We start from the raw sequence: 20973 nt of genomic DNA, 5'->3' as shown, positions 1-20973 counted from the left end.
GTTAATGAGAGACGTGAGAGGGGAATGGGCCAGACTAGTCAAAGCTGACAGGAAGGTGACCGTAACGCAAATAACCACACATTACAACTGTCGTATGCAGAAGAGCATCTCTGAACACCCAATGCATCATAAGTTAAAGTGGATAGGCTACAGCAGTAGAAGTCTAAAAAAATGAGTCTAATAAATATATACTCAGTGCGCACTTTAGTAGGTGTCTCAAGCTTTGAAGGTCTAGTCATTGAAAGCTTCTGTCTATTATAAATTCCACGCACAACATTGTACTTAAGTTTTATAAATTTCTGGAATGTGTCGGATAAGCAGCCATATTTTTTTTCCTTCAGACTTCAATAAAATATAAGCTAGACACAAGCTGTTATAACCAAAATATAACATATATTTAGAAGCATTTCTTGTGCAATACAAATCCTGTTGAGGCAATATTGTATCCAGGAAAGCATCAATCCTTTTGTGACAGTTGAACAGCGCTTTGGGAGTTTTTTAAAGAAGGCATTCAGTGAACATGGTTTTAATTATGGAAGTCACTCTGGGCGCCTACGTGTAATTGTGAGTGTAGTCTTAAGGATGTAAAGTCAGCGTATTACCCCAGGACCTGAGTGTCAGGAGCGCTAGGAGCAGGAAATGCTGAAAGGATGGCTCGTGCACCGCAGAATCTCTTGGCAACATCAAGGTTGCTCTGTTGGATAGACACTGCTGTCTGGTGGGGGGTAATGAAACGAGCCTCCTCTCTATCAGGCCCCTCTCCTAGCAGTAAAACACCAAGACACCCAGGCAACTGCCTGCATACCTCTAGGCATCCTTTTGTTTTAGAGGTTTCCTGCTTCAGAGGGTGCCTCTAACTCATGGGCATAATGCTGGGGGGGGGTTCTTGCTTGTGCTCAGACTCAATAACAGAGAACAACTTCTGTCTAATTCTGCTGCCCCAGACATGGGATGATAACCAAAAAAAAAAAAACTTAAATACAGACAGGGACGTTTGCAATCATTGGGTTTTCACTTCGAAGTCTGTTTGGCCCTGTATTATGGAACAGGACATTACCGCCATCCTTCCGACTAACAGGACAGCATGCAGAACAGGGGTTGAACGGGGTTCTGCTTGGCTCTGATTAGAGAAATGTAATGTGTTGCAACCAACCTTGGTTTCTTCTAGCTCTCCTGCATACTGTTAAGTGAGGCAATCAATACATTGCGTTGTTCAGTCCACTTGGCACCTTCTTGTATTTGGGGGTAACTTGCGTAGCTTGCAATTTTCTACATTCCGTCCTCTTATGCGGCCGGGTGTTTGTCGGTGCAATCAGGTTAAATACTGGGGCTAGCCTGTAGCATAGTGGTTAAGGTACATGACTGGGACGCGCTAGGTCGGTGGTTCGATCCCCACAATAAAATCCCCACAGCCATTGGGCCCTTGAGCAAGGCCCTTAACCCTGCATTGCTCCAGGGGAGGATTGTCTCCTGCGTAGTCTAATCAACTGTACATCGCTCTGGATACGAGCGTCAGCCAAATGCCATTAGTGTAATGAATTTTATGTAAAAGCATATTGCTTGCATTAAACGAATAGGCCTCCAGCCTATTCTTTTAATGAAATAACTTGCTAGGTAAAGAGATCGATAAAAAAAATATAGCCTCGATTTTTAGTTTGTTGACTGGATACCTATACTATACCTATACTGTGTATTCCAGTTGGTAGGTTCATGGCGCACATTTGTATGTGCTACTTGTGTGTCTGGTTGTATTTGTGTTTGTGTGGTGTTGTACATCCATGATGTAAGCCAGTCGTCGTTGTTTGTAGCCGAGGCATGCTCTGTACAGAGTGAATTTAAGTGCAAGTGATTTTATTTAAGTTTTAAGAAAAAATGGCTCTCACTCAGACTGTTTCTGGTACATGGTACATCCGTGGGCGTGTGCAGGAGGAGGTGTCTCAAGCTTTTTTTAACACAAATCACTCCTCCTGATGAAAGGATGAAGTAATCGTCACAGGAGACACAGCACTGAGGGTGTTTGGGGCCATCCCCCTCTCTCCAGAGGTTGACACTCCCGACTGATGTTCCCTGCTGAAGTCTTTTGTCCCCCCGCCCTCCGCTTGAGCTCAGCCTCTTGTAAACGAGCTCATGAATTTTAATTATGAAATGGGCCTGGTGTCATATTTCATTCACGCGCTAGCTGACGTCCCACCGTAAAGAGCTGGGCGCTGATTTAACGGGGTCGGGGGGTGGGGGGTGGGGTCCTTCTTGCTGAACGGAGCCAAAGTCCCTGCCCTGCGAATAGGATGCAGTGGGAAGGTTAAAATTGGACAAATGTGCTCAACGTGAAATTTAATCTAAATTTAAATAACATTTTATTTCATACACATGGCAAGATGCACCTTATCTCTTCAAATAATCCCGTGCCCTGGAACAGACACCACACAGGTGATGAGGATTTTTGAAATTGTTAGAATATGTTATAATAGCAATATATTGGGGAAAAAAAGATGTTGAAAGTGCGTAAATATCCATTTCATGTATTATCGTGAGAAAACAAAGTAGTAGTAAAGTTAGGTTGTGGTGGAAGGGAAGTTTATGAGCATAGAGAGGATGTAACCCTTCAAATACAAGGTTCCACTTATTGATATTTTTTAATGAGTCACGACACAAGGATGTACCCAGACATTCACAAGCCTTGTAACTGAGTACAAGCAGGTGATGTCAGTAAATGTTCTGTACTTGAACATTCATTGTATTCTTTCCATGTAAAAATGCAGTTAAATGGATCCTTTATTATAACTGTTCTCCTGTGTTTTCATATGTATTGTTAGATAATAAACATTTTTATCAAAGTAGCAACAGCTGATGTAGGGAATATACCTCTATGTGTTTCTGATATATGCTGTGTTTGCATATTTATTCATTATTATGCATTTAATTTTTTGGGAAGGCATGTATAGTTTATTATGACACCGTATGTTATCAAGTGCCAGACACACTGTCTACAGCACTACGGATGGAAACCACAGGACATTTCCAACCTGGCAATCTTGCTCTTCCCACCAACAAAACAATGCTCTGTTGCCCATCCCCTGACCGGACATGCTACTCAAGTGTCTTTCAAATTGGAAAAAAAAGAAGAAAAGGAAATACCAAGGGAGTAAATAAATAGACAACCCCTCCCCAATCCCCTGCCACCCTGTCCCCGTTCCTCTGTCTCAATCTCACCGTCATCTTCCCGAGTCAGCATGTTTCCCTTCTGTGAGGTTATCTGAAGACCAAGGAGTCTGCGAGACAGGGTGGAGTGTTCAAAATTGGTTTGTGTCAGTGCGGTGGGGGAAAGGGGCGGGCAGGGGATATTACGTTCCCTGTGGGGGTGAGTTTGCCTGGCCAGACTAAGGCTGAACTGCCCGGCCTGGCTGGGCTGGGGTGGGGGCAGGGAAGAAGCACGTTTGGACATGGCTGATCCAAGATGGCCCCCGGTCTCAACTAACCTGTGGAGACGAAAAGCCAGACGGATCATAATCACAGCCACAGGATGTCTGCTGACGCCTACCCATCCTGCCTGGTTAACAGGCTATGGTTGCAGGCCTTTAATATGCTATTATTGAAGCTGGTTCACAAAAAAGAGCAGGTTTTATTCAATGAAAACTGTGCCATCGTGCTGTACAGTTGAATGCTTGAGGGAAGCTGCGTGATGCAGCATGAAAAAGAGGAATGGGCAAGTAAACGAGAAAAAATGGTCAGGGAAAAACACAATTTGTAAAAACACTAAATATACGATAACAAATTGCCCATTTATTACTGAAGCGTGATTTATAAAATTATATTTTTATGCCTCTGAATCGGTCTTTGCTCTTAGAGGGTCGATGTGCCACAAGGTTTACACTGGGCTTTAGATTTATGGCATTTCTGTGTAGCCCTCGAGTCCTTGTGAAGTGGAAGTGTAGGGTGTGATTTATCACAGCAAATGAATTATCCCCATGACTTGGTTACGAGACAAGACTGCTTTTTTGGGATGTGTTATTGTTGGGATGTTAGGCTATGTGTTGTGTGTGCAAGTCTGTTAAAGCCTACCACTCGTGAATCCATGGTCAGTCCACTGCTTCCATGACGGTGACTAAACATGGCAGTTACATGTGACATGTAACATGGGGCAGCCTGTAGTGTAGTGGTTAAGGGGACTGGGACCCGCAAGGTCGGTGGTTCGATTCCCGGTTTAGCCACAATATGATCTGCACAGCCGTTGGGCCCTTGAGCAAGGCCCCTAACCCTGCATTGCTCCAGGGGAGGATTGTCTCCTGCTTAGTCTAAATCAACTCTATGCACAATGCATATGCTTGTGTGCTTTCATTTATAATCATCTCAGTCGTGGAGACAGACTGGCCTGCAACAATCCTGTCACACGGGAGTGACTGGTAAAGAGTCAATAAAAGTACAAAGCAATAGAACAGGATACGGGAATTCATGAAGTCAACATTTTTGCAGGTGAGGTTAGTCAATACTACCCAACCACAGCCACCTCACATTCCTTCTGTATCCACCACTGCATTAAATACTCTCACATTCTCGGAAAGTGACCTCCACAAAAACAAACCATGGATTGTTAGCACTTCCTAGTCTTTTCAGAGAACAGGTGACCACCTTTTTCTTCTGGACAACTAGAACAAAAAGAAAAACTATCTTCGTAAATGTTCATGAGGGGATTTATTGTGCCATGGAAAATACAACAGAACAGAATTGGTTACTAAAACTTTATCTTTGTTGAAGATCCCAACAATATGTGGACTCAACTGAAAGTGACATAGTAGGTTATTTGGCTGTTTGGCTATTACCAGACTGCAAACTCTTATCAGTCTTGGGTGGTCAGGTGACAGGCTTTAGAGGTACTACTCAGTACCTGCCATGTTGATTATCATCATAACCGTTTTTGAGGAGAACCGTCCCTTTATCCTGTCCAGACGTCTTGTGCTTCAGCCCTCTCCGAACACTGAATAGGGCTCTATTCACTGCGGTTCAGCCACTCTGATTATATCCCCTCAAATATGTGTTGCCTCTTTTGATCAAGCCTCGTTATACTGTAATCCAGGAGTGGGCAAGGAGGGCTGTATTTGTTTCTAGATTTAACGCCGACTTTGCTCTTAATTATTTCATTAACCTAATAATTCACATCAGGGATCGAATTCAAGTTCAAATCCTGGATGGCTGTTTGTTTTTAATGTGTTCCTGCACCTTTGTGCTTTAATTTAAGTCATTGATTGTCTGAAGAGTCTGCACTCCTCGTTTCATATACCTAAACTGGCTGCGGATCGAAAGGGAATCACAAAATCAGCAGAGTGCCTTCCGCCAAGACTGGAGTGTGAGACCCCTGATTAACACGATCTGACACTCTGCTGAATTTCTTGATAAGCTCACGAATGACTGAATGACTGTCCTTGTGTCCCTATATACAATGTTTCACTGTGGTCTAGTGAAGTGGTATTGGTGTACGGAGATAACTAGCTAATTGAACCAGTTTTTTATAGAAACAAAAGCCTTCGTACACACCAGCCCAGGAATCTGAACAGGCCTGATGGTGTGCAGTCATACGTGTGTGAACACTTCAGGTCTGTAATTTGTGGTGACTATGGATAGTGGTTCACATGTGGTTTTCTATGGTTGATGTGTCCTGCCTTAACTGTTATCGTTAACAATAAAAAAAAAAAATAATAATAATAATTGCCAAGCCGTACAGACCTATAACTGGTATCTTCACAGGTGCTTGATTTAAGAAAATTGTCTGTTGTAGTGGCTCTGTTGTTGAGGTGGGGAAAGGATTGTCAGAGTTGCTGTGAAAATGGCGAACTCCTGCCGGTTTGTGGCGGTAGCCACACCAGCGGTGGCGGCGGTCGTGGTGTTGCCTGGTGACGCAGCCATGTGTTCTGTACACACTGTTTCCAGCCAGGACCCGTGATGTAATCACGCTCTTCCTATGAGGAGAAGAAAAAGGGCATCTGGCACTCTGTTTTCACAACATGGCTGATCTGACTGCGAATTTTCCATGCGACCTTTCCCAAAGCCCCAGACTGTGTACGTGTGAGACGCCGCGGTCTTCAGGAGTCAGGGATGAGAGCGCTTCCGTCATTCGCACAATCAGCGACGCATCAGTTCAGGAAGCTGTAAACTAGCCTTTTAATTTTAATGTACCGTTTGTTCAATGACATATGGGTTTCATTGCTCTCATCCTAATAATACATGTCATATACATTGACTACGTATTTTAATATTATAGTATTCACTGCATTCCTGATTACTTGAAAATGAACTTTGAGCTAATAGAAAGTCTTTCTTTCTTTGGATTTCCTTTTTGATAATGTTATAGTTATAACTCTGCAAAGATTGGTTAACTGTCTAGTGGTACTTTCTTTTGTTACAGTACATATTGTTATTTGTTAGTTTAATATTGCACATATTGATTATAAATGGGCCTTTGTCCTTTTTGGTGATACTACACTTGAGAGTAACACTGTTCTCTAATGTGCAGCGCTCTGGATAAGAGCACCTGCTAAGTGATTGCTGTGTAATGTAATTTAATTTAAAGTCAGATTCTTCAGGTGATTCGATTTTTGAAGGTCATGATTTGAGTGGCTACTGAAACAGAAGCAAGCACTGCTGGCACATTTAATTTGAGGTGATGGTCAGTTGACAGTGCTTGCTGAGACAGGCTATGGTTCCTCTTCTGTACCCACTGAGCCCAGCTGACTGGCCTAAGCATCCTTTAAAGGTACAATAGGTAAGATTTTTGGGTTAAAACATTGTTACAAGACCATTGTAAATCCCTTCCTATCATTGAAAAAGTTTCACTGACATGTCTCACTGACTATACTTCCCCCACACCCCAGAACCCTCCTACCCTAATTTTACTGCTGCATGTGGGGTTGGAGTCAATTCCATTTGAATGAAAATGAATTCAGTTGCCAAAAAATGGCAACCTGGTCAGAAGGATTGAGCGAATCAATTCTTTGGTTGGAACAGAAAGTGCCTACATCAAAAATCTTTTTGGAAATTAGACTAGACTGTTTAGTCTCACAGTGAATAAGAAGAGGAAAATGTCCTGATTTAATAGATTTGCTCAGGACATGCATACAATTACAACTTTAACAAAATGAATGAAATGAATAATATACACTCAGTGAGCACTTTATTAGGTAGACCTTTAATACAAATATTTAATCAGCCAATCATGTGGCAGCAACTAAACGCATAAAAGAATGCAGACACGGTCAAGAGGTTCAGCTGTTTTCCAGACCAAATGTCAGAATTGAGAAGAAATGTGATTTAAGTGACTTTGACTGTAGAAAGATGATTGGTGCCAGACAGGGTGGTTTGAGTATCTCAGAACACCAGTTTCGCCTGGGATTTTCACACACAACAATCTCTGGAGTTTGCAGAGAATGGTGCGAAAAACAAAAGAGTGAGCAGCAGTTCTGCGGCCAAAAATGCCTTGTTAATGAGAGAGGTCAGAGATGGGCAGACTGGTCAAAGCTGACAGGAAGGTGACAGTAATGCAAATAACCACACATTACAACAGTGGTATGCAGAAGAGCATCTCTGAACACACAATGTGTCAAACCGCTAAGTGGTTAGACTACAGTAGCAGAAGAAGTAAAAAGTCTAACTAGGATGTGTATTTGAGCTGGCATATAGCTCATATGTGCTTGTGCAAGGATGTGGGTTTCCTTGTGCACTCTGAGGTCAGGGGCGGTAGCCACGGCGCTCGGTGCGGTTAGATACGGGATGTCTCGTGTTTGCAGTGTGGGACGTATTACTGTGTGGGCTCTGTCAATCACCGCTGAAGGTCGCTGACCTCAGGGTGTCGTGGCATTCCCAGCGGAATACACATCACCCAGGCATCCTGCAGAGAGGCCCCGCGTCTTCTCCTCCCTGTCTCCCTGCTCTCGTAACTGTCAGACTGAACCTTTTTTAGGTAAAAGGGAGCAGACAGGGGCACTCTTCCGGCAGAGACTGATCTGTGTGAGGAGGCGGACAGAGGGTGGAGCATTGGAGCATATCTCCAGGGAATATATGTATTTATATAAAAAGATATTTATGATTTATTCCTATGTATCATTTCATTGATGGTCCACTTCACACGAAAATGGTGATACGTCAATGTCCAGATAGCTCATTGGCACACACATACATATGTGTACAGTTTCACACCCTTACTTCTTCTCTGGGAAGGGAAGATGTTTTTTTTTTTTCTGCTTCATAGACACAAGCCCCTGCAAACCTAATGTGCCTCCTCTCTCTGCACAGGGTGCATGATCTGCTTTGGCCAGTCTACCTTTTTCCGCTTCAACCACCCCGAAGAGGCTCTCAGGATGAAAAGCATGTTGGGAATAGGAGACCAGGGTCCCAACGGCAAACACAGGCTCCATACAGGTACAGTACATTACATTTCATGCCATTTGGCTGACGCTTTTATCCAAAGTGACTTGCAGTTGATTTAGACTAAGCAAGAGACAATCCTCCCCTGGAGCAATGCAGGGTTAAGGGCCTTGCTCAAGGGCCCAACGGCTGTGCTGATTTTATCGTGGCAACACCGGGGATTGAACCACCGACGTACATACACCACACTGGTACCTTATAATATTAACATGATTAGAATAACAATACCAATCAATACAGGTAACTAGAGGTACAACCAATTATTGGACCAAAAGATATAGGCTTCACACGGTTGTCAATACCCACACCTTACAGGCAACTGTTAATGTCAGCTTCCCAAGCTCACAGTATGATATTTGATGCGTCTTTACTACAGGCTCCAAATGCAATTATACAATCGTCCAAAACTCTGGCACTAAACATAAGTAAGTTAGTAAATTTTATTTATATAGCACCTTTTACAGAGTCACAAAGTGCTTCACAGGATCAAAAAGAAAAATAAATAATAACAATAATAATACATAAAAGAACAGTCAATAAAAAAAACCAACAAATCACGAATAACAGGACAAGAAATAAACGGAAATACAGTCACAAAAACTGCTAGACAAACGCCTGTCTGAAGAGATGAGACTTTAGCTGCTTTTTAAAATTTTCCACAGACGCCACAGCTCTTAAGTCCGGTGGAAGAGTATTCCACAATTTAGGAGCCACCGACTCGAAGGCTTGGTCACCTCAAGTTTTAAAGTCTAAATACTTTTAATAATAATATTTCACATTTCCTATTTTGTCCATATATCAGAGGAAATTACTTTCATGTGGATAAGTTGATTCTTCCTCTGTCTGCTCTGACACGACACTCAAATCTAAGCAGAGGGCATTTTGCTTTGTTGCATTGCATTTCTGCATTTCGTTCAATGCGGTGCATTTCTTCCACTATTTTCAAAGGCTATCCTCCCACAGTGATTCAGACATCTTCAAACCGGGAAAAAAAAACAAACATAAAATGACTGCCTGGAGGAATGCTCTGTCTCAAAGGCCTGTAGGGTTTTTTTTGCCGGTGTGGTGGTTACAGCATTTTACAGTGCAACCCCCCTCCCAACACACACACACACACACAACATACTATTAGCTTGAGGATATACATGAACACCTAGCTATATGACACCCCGTTTAATCACAGAATTGCCTGCAGCATATGTGCCTGGTGTGTGCAATTATGAGGAATCTTGTTATGTGGAGAGCGATCGAGAGGGAGGGAGCTCGACAGAGGGAGAGAGTGCGAGAGAGCGAGAGAGAGAATATGATTCAGCTGACCATGACCGGGTCTCTTATAGGAAACCTGTACATAGTGAGGAATGATAAAAGGCAAAGTGCATATTTGATGAAACGCTTGCATGTGGCCGACAGACCCTCGGGCTCCCCCCAGTGATTATCCCCATCATGTGGTGTGAGAATGCGAGTGTACAAGAGTGGATGGAAAGTAGTCCACTTCCGCCGAGGTCTTCCTTGCTTCCATCATCAGAACGACTGTAGTATTTTACAGTTGGCCGAGTTATGTGGTTGTGGTTAAATTTCAGAGCGAGTTTTCAACAGCTCTGCAGACCAGCAGTTAGACAGCTGGCTGGGTGACTGGCATGAACACGGAACGGTATGTGCCAATTTTAATGTCTGTTGAATATTTTTTCTTTTTTTTTTTTGGGCTCATTTTTTCCAGTTCTTTAAGAAATATGACATACTTGGTTGTTTTTTTTTTCCAAGTAATAAGACAAATATTTGCAAAGCAAAGGCAGGCTTTCTAACATCAGGTTAGACTTCGGTTAAAAATGTTCTGGCCTCTTCAGAGTACTTCTACCTCCACTCTCTTACTCTGGAGTCCACTTTAGTGATCCTATCTCTCATATGGATGCACTGTGGTACTGCTGTTAGCTCCAATCTCATTGTCATGAGTATCCTCAGGCCTGAACCCCATAAATTCCACATTCAATGGCATGTCAACCTTGGAATAAGATTAAGAAATCACTCTCACAAGATCATAATGCATGTAATTGCTTTGCGTAAATAAAACAGGAAAAAAATATATATTTTAAAATGAGCTAAGCCTTACTGTTCTCAGTCATATAAGCCTTGTATATTGCCAAAATCTGACTCCTTAGCGAGCACACAAGAGCTAAATATTTGAGTTACTGCAAAAATATGTGCGCTGGAAAGTGCTAGAATCCACTCTCTTCTTCATGTCCCAGAGGTTTTGTAGGCCACGCCGAGTCAGTTTTTATTTGACAAGTATCTTTCACCGTCCCTAAATATAACACTCACATGCTATCTCGTATTTCGCCTTTCGTTCGGCTCACGTGATCATTTTCTCTCAATCATGATTTACAATGTTTCTTTACCATGCCTAGGTAATCGAAAATCTTAATACGTTATTTTCCCCTCTGTGCGCTTCCGGTGAATAATCAGCTTTGGTGCAACCTTGGTTACGGTATCCCAGGACACGAACCATGTTCTGTCTGAAATAAATAATTCGCGCGTATGTTTTCGGTGTGTGTGTACTGTAGTGCATACTTTGGTATAATATATTCTACATATCAGTGGATTTGGGCGTGTGCGCGAATAGCCTAATGTATAGTTTTTTTTCTTCATATTTGCGCAACTGAGTGGACAGAGATAGAGCAATAATCTAGACCTTTATATTTTATATCCTCGCGATAAGAAAATTACGAATTAGTCTAATTGTGCGTTTCGTATTTTTCGATACGATTATGAACGCGTCGACAATGCACAGTGACAAAGGAGTAAAATGTAGTCTGAGCCTGTAGCGCGGGGCTCTTTAAAAAAAAATGAAGCCGGGAAATCAGAAATTGTTCCCGCCCACAAGAAGCTCGCGGTCTGTCAAACCAAACCAGCACCGTGGACAGAGGAGGGAGGGGGACGCGAGAGTGTGCAGCGGTGCCTGGCACACGGAGAGCAGCTGGACGTCCACGGTGGCAGCGCTGTTGAGCCGCGCCTGGAGGTGCCAAGTGCTGGGTATGAATCAGCCGGTCATTGAGGTCGGAATGCTAAATTCAGGCGTCTCCCTCCGAGCTCGCGCGTAAGCAATTTCATACCGGCTTTCCCAAAAGCTTATCCTCATCTGTAAGTACCGATTATAGTTGGCGCTTTTTGCTGTGGCTAAATCAAAGGTATGTGATTGACACGTCCATCAGTGAAGTTGCTTTATTGTTTTTGTTGGTAACGTTTTTCCGATTGGATTTTTTACTGCCCTTTTTTACGCTGCAAATGTGCATTACAAATGCATGTCACAAAGCCAGCTACGTTCCGTATGTTCCCTAAACAAGGAATTGAAAATTGCCTACAACACCGTGTCACTGTAAATTACAATCGCTTATTTAAACCGAACACATTTTGAATCTGAAATATAATGCGTCTGGCACCGACTCCGAACAGTCATGCTGGTTATAATGAGGATGTCACTAATGTGTCTCTCAATCAATCTGACAGCATTCTGTTACAAAAAAACCCCAGAATAATCTTGAATGTTGATTCACTGGAAAAGGGTGCACGTTAGCCTAGTTCTTAGCTGAATAGCGTATTAATTATTTGTGAATCCCGTTTTGTATCTGGGGCACAGTTTTCAAGGTTGTGAGAAATCCGTTTTTCGTTTTTTAAATTATATATATCTTACCGTTTCCATCGTTTTGCTCATTTCGATTTATTTGTTACGTTATGCCTATACAGCATGTAGTAATTCGGGGTTTGGTACAAAAAGATGGTGGCTAATACTGCCTTGGATAGTCTCGGATAACCTAGTATTGAAATGCTGTCTTCTGTAGAACACGTGGACGCATCCTTGTTTTGCAGATCGTTGGTATTTAATTTTTATTATTTTTGTATGGATGTGTCACTTTTTGGAACTTCTTTAAAATATGACATTTAGTGCACCTTTGCTGTGAACTTAGTGCAACTCTGGCATTCCTAACCGGTGAGCCCAAAGCTTCCCTCGTGCCCATTGATTTTTATCTGGAAACTGAATGCATGATCTGAAGAGTTTAATCGATGGCAACAGTCTTATTGATTACTTTTTGTGATTTTCCTGGACCCCTCTGGCACATTGTTTCTTGCAGCACATATGATAAAACTGACTGATCACTGTCCGTGTGAAAACTATCGATGTGTTGAAAGATTTTAATGATTCGGTCAATGGAAACAATATCATTGGTAAGACTTCGTACGATGGTACAATTCTCTTCAAATAGCAGTTCATTTCAAATGTTTCTTCAGATACGCTTGTTTCTGAAGAAGATTGATCCACCCATGTATTAGTTGATTTATTGATTGAGTCCTTACTGACGGAGCAGAGCTGATATTGTCGGCCTCTCGCTGTCAGTTGGAGTTTCATGTCCGGGAGAGTATAGGGTCGGAGATTAAGATCCGACTCGCTGATACCATCCATGTTTTGCATTGGTGTGAGTCATGCCGTAATTCGGTTGAACCGTTCCTTTGATTCTGGCTCTTATCTGCTCTAGGCCTGCTCCCCCAGGATTCTGGCCCCTTGCTTCCAGCTATTATGCGCTGGCCAGCGCTTCCGAATGGGAAATTGTACTGGGTATAATTGGAAGGCGGGCTGTGGATTTAATTTTAGCAGCAACTGCAGATTAGCCCGGGATTAAACTGGAAACTGGAAAACAAACAAACAAACAAACAAACAAACAAAAAAAGACTGTTGGTCTTGCTGGAGCTTATGGGATCAGCCAGTAGAGAAAATGCCAAGCATGGATGTAGAACTACTATCTTATGTATTTTTTATTGTTATTTTTTTACTGTAGCTCAAAATAGACCAAAGCATTTGTTTTTTATGTATGTACAATGTGTTGCATGTTTGACCTTGCTCTGAGCAGTACACTGTTAGTTCCACTGGGTGCATGTATGGCTGTGTGTGTGCGTGTGCGTGTGTAACTGGGCGTTTGTGTGTGTTCATGTGAAAGATTCTGAGTGACTGTTGGCATGCATACACAGTCACTGTGTATGCATGTCTTTGTTTTATGTTTGTTCATTATCAGTGCTGTGTATTTGAGTGTATTTTGCACATATGTTAGATTTTATGTGGGACTGTGCTCCTGTGGTTGTGTGTGTATGTGTGTCTGTGATTGTGTGTGTACATATCTGTGTCTGACTGTGTGTGTACATGTGTATACATTGCATTGTGTGTATGTATGTATGTGTGTCTGTGATTTTGTATGTGTGTCCATGATTGTGTGTGTACATGTGTATCTGTACCTGTGATTCTGTATGCATGTACGCGTGTCTGCGATCATGTACGTATATGTGTATGTGTGTCCATGATGTGTGTGTACATGTGTATGTATACCTGTGAGTCTGTATGTATGTATGTGCTAACCGGTTCCTCTCTTCCACAGACTCCGATAGCCTGGTCAATGGGAACCACCAGACAGGACTGGCTGAGACGCAACCAGCTGCCTACAGCAGAGACCCCCGCCCTGAGCACCGCGCCCTGGTCAGCTCCATAGAGAAGGACCTGCAGGACATCATGGACTCGCTGGTGATGGACGACTCCCAGGCCTCCTCGTCCTCCGAATCCCGGAAACCCGCGGGCCACCCCATCCCCCACTCCCCGGGCTCCCCCGTGGTGAACGGGGGCGGCGGGTACCTCCTGACCCCGCCCACCAGCCCGGGGGCCATGTCTGTGGGCTCCAGCTACGAGAACGCCTCGCCGCCCTTCTCCCCGCTCTCCTCCCCGTCGGCGGCCAGCAGCGGCAGCTACACCAGCCCGTCTCCGGCCAGCTGCGGGGACCCGGGCCTGGCTCTGCCCCCGGTGCCCGCCCGCTCGTCCAGCTACAACTACGCGGCCCAGCCCCGCGCCCCGCTGCCCGGCTACGCGGCCGGCAACGGCGGGCAGAAGGTTCCGGAAAGCCCCCGCGTTCAGAGGAAGGGCCTCCTGGAAACGCCCGGGAGCCTGGGCCAGGTGTGCCGGGGCGCGGGTCCGGACTGCGCCGGGGGGAGGGGCTCGGACAGTCCCAGGCCGTCGGTCTCGGTGTCTGTCCCCGCGGGGGACGTGGCCTCCTCGCGGAGCCCCAGGTCCACCCCCAAATTCCCCGCCGCGTCCCCCTCCCCGGTGCACTCCGGCCCCAGGGCGAAAGCGGGCCTCCAGGAGCGCCCGTCCAGTCCCTTCCGGGACCCGGGCCCTGTGGACCGCTCCCTGGCCTCCAGCCCCTCCCGACAGCTCTCCCAGGCCCCGCGGGCCTTCCAGCCCCCCCTGGACCCCATCGTCCACATCGTCCAGGGCGGGTGCCTTCCCCAGCAGCCTGCGGCGCGGTCGCTGCAGCCCCCGGAGAGCCCCCGGCTGGCCCGCAGGGGCCAGGAGGCGGGCGGCAGCATGCGGGAGCTCCCCCCCCTCAGCCCCTCCATGTCCCGCCGGGGCGTGCCCGTGCTCCCCGGGGCCCTGCCCGGGACCTCGCCCACGGCCCCGCGGGCGGCCGACAGACCCCCGGGCAAGCTGGTCCCCGAGAGCCCGCGGCTCAGGCGCAGGGCGGGCTCCCCGCTGGACGAGGCGTTCGGGGGGCGGGGCGTCCGCGCCCGCAGCCCCTCCCCCACCTCGGGGCTGCTCTCGGACAACGGCGGCGGCGGCCGCAAGGCCGGGTACGGGAACGCCCTGTCCCCCGCCTACAGCCTGGGCTCGCTCTCCAGCTCGTCCCCCCTTTCCAGCCCCCGGGGCCACAGGAAGCTGCCGGGCGGCTCCGGGGAGCCCCGGCACGGCCACCCCGGCATGCGGGAGCGCAAGAACAGCATCACGGAGATCAGCGACAACGAGGACGAGCTGCTGGAGTATCACCGGCGGCAACGCGAGGAGCGTCTGAGGGAGCAGGAGATGGAGCGGCTGGTGAGTGTGGAGTGTCAGGGCTGGTGTGCCCCTACTGCCCCTCTCAGGGGACATCGGGCTTGTGTGTCCTTATTGCCCCTCTCAGGGGAAGGAGACACATCAGGCTTGTGTGTCCTTATTGCCCCTCTCAGGGGAAGGAGACACATCAGGCTTGTGTGTCCTTATTGCCCCTCTCAGGGGACATCAGGCTTGTGTGCCCCTACTGCCCCTCTCAGGGGACATCGGGCTTGTGTGTCCTTATTGCCCCTCTCAGGCTTGTGTCCTTATTGCCCCTCTCAGGGGAAGGAGACACATCGGGCTTGTGTGTCCTTATTGCCCCTCTCAGGGGAAGGAGACACATCAGGCTTGTGTGTCCTTATTGCCCCTCTCAGGGGACATCGGGCTTGTGTGTCCTGATTGCCCCTCTCAGGGGAAGGAGACACATCAGGCTTGTGTGTCCTTATTGCCCCTCTCAGGGGAAGGAGACACATCAGGCTTGTGTGTCCTTATTGCCCCTCTCAGGGGACATCAGGCTTGTGTGCCCCTACTGCCCCTCTCAGGGGACATCGGGCTTGTGTGTCCTTATTGCCCCTCTCAGGCTTGTGTCCTTATTGCCCCTCTCAGGGGAAGGAGACACATCGGGCTTGTGTGTCCTTATTGCCCCTCTCAGGGGAAGGAGACACATCAGGCTTGTGTGTCCTTATTGCCCCTCTCAGGCTTGTGTGTCCTTATTGCCCCTCTCAGGGGAAGGAGACACATCAGGCTTGTGTGTCCTTATTGCCCCTCTCAGGCTTGTGTGTCCTTATTGCCCCTCTCAGGGGAAGGAGACACATCGGGCTTGTGTGTCCTTATTGCCCCTCTCAGGGGAAGGAGACACATCAGGCTTGTGTGTCCTTATTGCCCCTCTCAGGGGAAGGAGACACATCAGGCTTGTGTGTCCTTATTGCCCCTCTCAGGCTTGTGTGTCCTTATTGCCCCTCTCAGGGGAAGGAGACACATCAGGCTTGTGTGTCCTTATTGCCCCTCTCAGGGGAAGGAGACACATCAGGCTTGTGTGTCCTTATTGCCCCTCTCAGGCTTGTGTGTCCTTATTGCCCCTCTCAGGCTTGTGTGTCCTTATTGCCCCTCTCAGGGGAAGGAGACACATCAGGCTTGTGTGTCCTTATTGCCCCTCTCAGGCTTGTGTGTCCTTATTGCCCCTCTCAGGCTTGTGTGTCCTTATTGCCCCTCTCAGGGGAAGCCAGTAACCACAACTACCTATTTCCCATAATTCACAGCATGGGCAGGGAGGGGTTAGCGAAGGGGCAAATGTACTTTTGTGGAATTTCTTTATAGTTTTTTTCTTTATAACACTAGAAAGCCCAGGGTTTTTAACGTTGTAGAACTGGCAATGCGGGCTTATCCTGCATTTCAACATTAATTTCTGCAAGCACAGCAACCTAATTTCATAAAGATTATGAACCCAAATATCACAGAATTAATTTCTTGAAATATATATATATATTAATATATATAATATATATATAATATTGTTTTTTGTTTTTTATTTTGTTATATATGCTATGATTAAAATGTGACAATGCATATGCTACTACTGGCACACTGAGCACCGTGCTAAAATGTGTGAAACAAGACATGGGGGGGAAAGTAGCAGAAAAATTAGAAAGTGCAATATTTGTAAAAAGTAATTTCAAAGTGCATGTTTCAGCATGCTTCTGCTATGACACGCTGTCTCTCTCTTGCTCCGCAGAAGAGGCAGATCTTTTCTTTTATGTGAGCTGGGAGCTCAAATCTGTTGCATTTCACGCAGTTGTCTTTAGGTATTGCAATTGTGTTGTGTATTCAGAGTTTGTTCAAAGTTTCAGTTTCAATGAAAACCCGAAAATATGTCAGGCGTAATCTCTGCAGAGTTTTAGGTGAGACCTATAATGTTTGTCAATGACCACTGTCTGCAGAAGACTTGCATGAAAATGGAACCTGCATTTCTTTATGGAGTTGTTTTTTCATAATTCCAAAAATGCAGTTATTTTTTAAGCCCAGATATTCAGAAGTCATGGACAAGTATTTACAGTGCTACAGTTGGAGTAAGTCCAAACGCCTGATTGCGTTGGCTCTGGCCTTTCTAGTCTTAAGCCATGTTGACACATTGCAACTAGACTTTGGCCTCAGAAAGCATGCTTGCATTTACCTTGTCATTATCGCATTCTCAGTATGAATAAGGACCTTCAGAATGGTTTTCTGTATTGTTATTCACATCATTGTTGGAAGAGAAACGGAATGAGATAAGATTACAGCGGCGCTCTACACAGTCTAAGCTGGTGTGATCTGTGTTTGTTGCTTTGAGTGCATCGGAGATTTACGCAAAAATTGTTCTCAAAAGTTTCACTAATGTCGTTTTTTGCTAAAATGTTGTCACTAACATTTGGTAGCATGTAGCTGGGCTGTGGAGCTTTGGTATGAGCTCCGATGGGCTGTAGAACGCCCAGCAGCACTCGACTGCGCCTCCGTAACTTATTCGCTTTTGAAGCAACTGTAGACTTTGTGGAATGAGTCAAATTTAAACCTGAGACTAACGGTGAGCCATCTATTTTTTGCCCTTTAACATACTCCAAATGCAGTCAAATTTTAATCAGAGACTAAAGGTGCGCTATCTATTTTTTTTTGCCATTTAACGTACTCGAAATGGAGTCAAATTTAAATCAGAGACTAAAGGTGCACTATCTATTTTTTTTTCGCCATTTAACGTACTCGAAATGGAGTCAAATTTAAACCAGAGACTAACTGTGAGCTATCGATTTTTTGCCCTTTAAGATGCTCGAAATGGAGTCAAATTCAAACCAGAGGCCATTATACAGCAGGCTGTCAGCTTTGTGTTCTTCCAATCCAGGCTTCAGTGTCAAGGTCTTCACTGGCGGTGGTGGTTCCAATGGTGTCCATGTTGCCGTGCCAACTATGAATGTTCTGTATTTTGCCCTGGCCCGTCCGTTGCTATTCATAATGCAACAGGTCAGTGCACTTTCAGCAAGATTCAGCAAGGGCAGAGTCAGAATCATTTCACCTCCAGACGTGGCTATCAGAATATCGGTTCCCGAAATAGGAATATCACACAGTAATTTCACTGTGTCAGGAGGTGCTGGGTTTCCATGGTTACGTAGTATTTGTTATCCGTTATTCCCGGTCGGGGGAGTTCAACGTTGTGGTATTTCCAGTCTCTCGGCTTAACGGAACAGCCCGCTAGTTGTGGTAGATCTCTGTAGCATACAGAGCTCTGTCCTGAGACAAAAAACTCTGTGTACTCCTAAAACCCGGGTGGACTTTTCGCACCAATGTGCTGGCCAGAGGAGCTGGTCAGCTTCCCTAAAATCGGGACGGTACGGTCCCTTCCGCACAGGCTCCAGGGGAGCACAAACAAAACAAAATAATTTCCCTCCGAAAACGAGGCAGGTGCAAGGTGTCCCGGTTGCCTCTTTCCTCAGACACCCCCCCAGGCCCTTCTTCACGTTGCTGACTCCTAACCCCCCCCCCCTTCCCCTTAGAGGGCCTCTGGGGACTCGACTCCGCTCTCCGGCAGTAATTCCATATGGGCTCCCCCCCCCCCCCGGCGGGAGGGCCCCCGTTGAGCCAGACGCCGACGCCGGCGCGGATTCCGGAGGGAGTCGGGCGGGTTACCGGGCGGAACGCGAGTCCGCGCGCGCGCCCGCTATATTTACACGACAGCTTCGAGCGCGAGCTTGACTCAGCCGCCGAGTGCTCTCCCTCCTGACTGGAGCTCCGCCCCGCAGCTGTCCGTCACCCTCCCTGCCGCCGTCGGGGGGGAACGCCGGGGGCTGTTTGTTTGCCTGCTTCCTGCCAGGCCTGGGCAGAACAACACAAACACGCCAAACCAGCGGGCCCGAATGGAGCAGGGCTCCCTCTGTCTTTCCGCCTTTCCTGTCCTTCTCTGTTTCTGTTTCCAGGAGCGATGGGGCGGGGGCGGGGGCGGGGGGCGGGCGACGACATATAATAATTATAATAATTATAATTTGTCATTTAGCTGATGCTTTTATCCATATGACTTACGGTCGATTAGAGTAAGCAGGGGACAATCCCCCCCCCCCCCCGGAGCTATGTGGGGTTAAGGGCCTTGCTCAAGGGCCCAACAGCTGTGCAGACGGAACTTATCATAGCTACACCAGGGGTCGAAACAGCAACCATCTGGGTCCCAGTTACGTACAACAGATGAAACGAATAACGTTGATCATCTCATAACTGGGGCGCATGTCAAGCTCTTGGATATATTAGACGGTCAGTGAACAGTTGGCTCTCGTGGTCGACATGTTGGATGTGGGAGAAATGGGCTGGCATAAAGACCTGAGCGACTTCGACAAGGGCCAATTCGTTATGGCCAGATGACTGGGTCTGAGCATCTCCAAAACGGCAGGGCTTGTAGGGTGCTCCCGGTCAGCAGTGGTGAGTAGCTACCAACAGAAGGTCCGAACTGACACAAGGGCTACCGTGCTTGATGTGGACGTCAATTTTTGTGCCACTTGCAGACCAGGAACACCCCTTCATGGCAACGGTATCCCTCGATTGCAGTGGCCTCTTTCGGCAGGATTATGTGCCCTGCCACGCTGCAGAAATTGTTTGGGAATGGTTTGAGGAACATGATGAAGAGTTCAAGCTGTTGCGCTGGCCTCCAAATTGCCCAGATCTCAATGTGATCGAGCATCTGTGGGATGTACTGGAACAGCAAGTCCGATCCACGGCGACTCCGCCTCGCAACGTAAAGGATCTGCTGCTAACGTCTTGGTGCCAGATACCACAGGGCACCTTCAGAGGTCTTGTGGAGTCCATGCCTTGGCGAGTCAAAGCTGTTTTGGCAGCACGTGGAGGACCAACACAATATTAGGCTCAATGTTTTGGCTCTGTATATTATATGTGTACATAGTCACACATATTTATATACTATATATATATATATATTATATCTATCGTACATATTTGTATTAACTGTACCTAATGCACTGAAAGATTCAGTTGACAGGTAAGCCCTATTTTATGTCTTGGCTGAGCTTATTAAATGCTAAATAATGCAACGGTGCACTTCCATTTCCGACCTGCCGCCAGGCTTGGGAGTTTTGCGCGGTTGCTGGGGCGATGTGCCTGGCAGGAGCTGCCCGACGCGTGGTGGTGGTGTGCAGTGAGGTCTGGAGGAGTCGTACCCGTCACAAGCCTTGTCCTTCGCCCCTTGCTCACCTCGCGGCACTCTTAACGGTGACATCGGCTGTCCTGACCAGACGGCGTCGATGCGCGCTGCCGTAAGCCCAATGCTGGCTCGTTCACTCGCAGATTATTCCTCTCGGGAGAGAGAGAGAGAGAGAGAGAGAGAGAGAAAGGGCTGGTCGAATCTATCCTGCATATCAGGCAGGAAATAAGGAGATTTTGCGGTCGGCGCTTTGTTCTGGGGAAAATAGAAACGGGGGGGGGGGAAGGAGGGCTGATGCATTATGGGAGAGCTGCGCTCTTGGTGTTGTGCTCAGCTGACAGACGTGCATAAAGAGAAGATTTATTTGCTCCGGTTTATTTTTGGGGGTTTTTTTGGGGAGCGGGAAGCTGGAGAGGATTTGCGGAACGTTCCGGGGTGTAGGCGTCGTGCACAAGTTCGCATTTGTTTGAGCTGGTGTTTGATTTGCGTGTGCGAGTTA

The 20973-nt window shown here is 46.6% G+C and overlaps 1 protein-coding gene across 22 annotated transcripts in view; it reads left to right on the top strand.

The window, feature by feature from the left end:
* The window catches only part of LOC133132344 (pleckstrin homology-like domain family B member 1), a 90887-nt gene that overhangs the window by 27886 nt on the left and 42028 nt on the right, over window positions 1-20973 (top strand). For 21 of the 22 annotated variants that reach the window (XM_061247709.1, XM_061247722.1, XM_061247708.1 and 18 more), the window contains 2 exons: window positions 8281-8406; window positions 13830-15310. In XM_061247709.1, coding sequence (XP_061103693.1) covers window positions 8281-8406; window positions 13830-15310 — 1607 coding nt within the window. Of the gene's footprint in view, window positions 1-6678; window positions 6746-8280; window positions 8407-13829; window positions 15311-20973 lie in introns of those variants that run through there. The other variant, XM_061247719.1, reaches the window with a different exon arrangement.

This window comes from Conger conger, chromosome 7 (assembly GCF_963514075.1).
Source record: "Conger conger chromosome 7, fConCon1.1, whole genome shotgun sequence".
NCBI classification, from domain to species: domain Eukaryota; kingdom Metazoa; phylum Chordata; class Actinopteri; order Anguilliformes; family Congridae; genus Conger; species Conger conger.
Note: the sequence above shows the minus strand (reverse complement) of the source record. Positions and strands in the feature narration are given on the sequence as shown.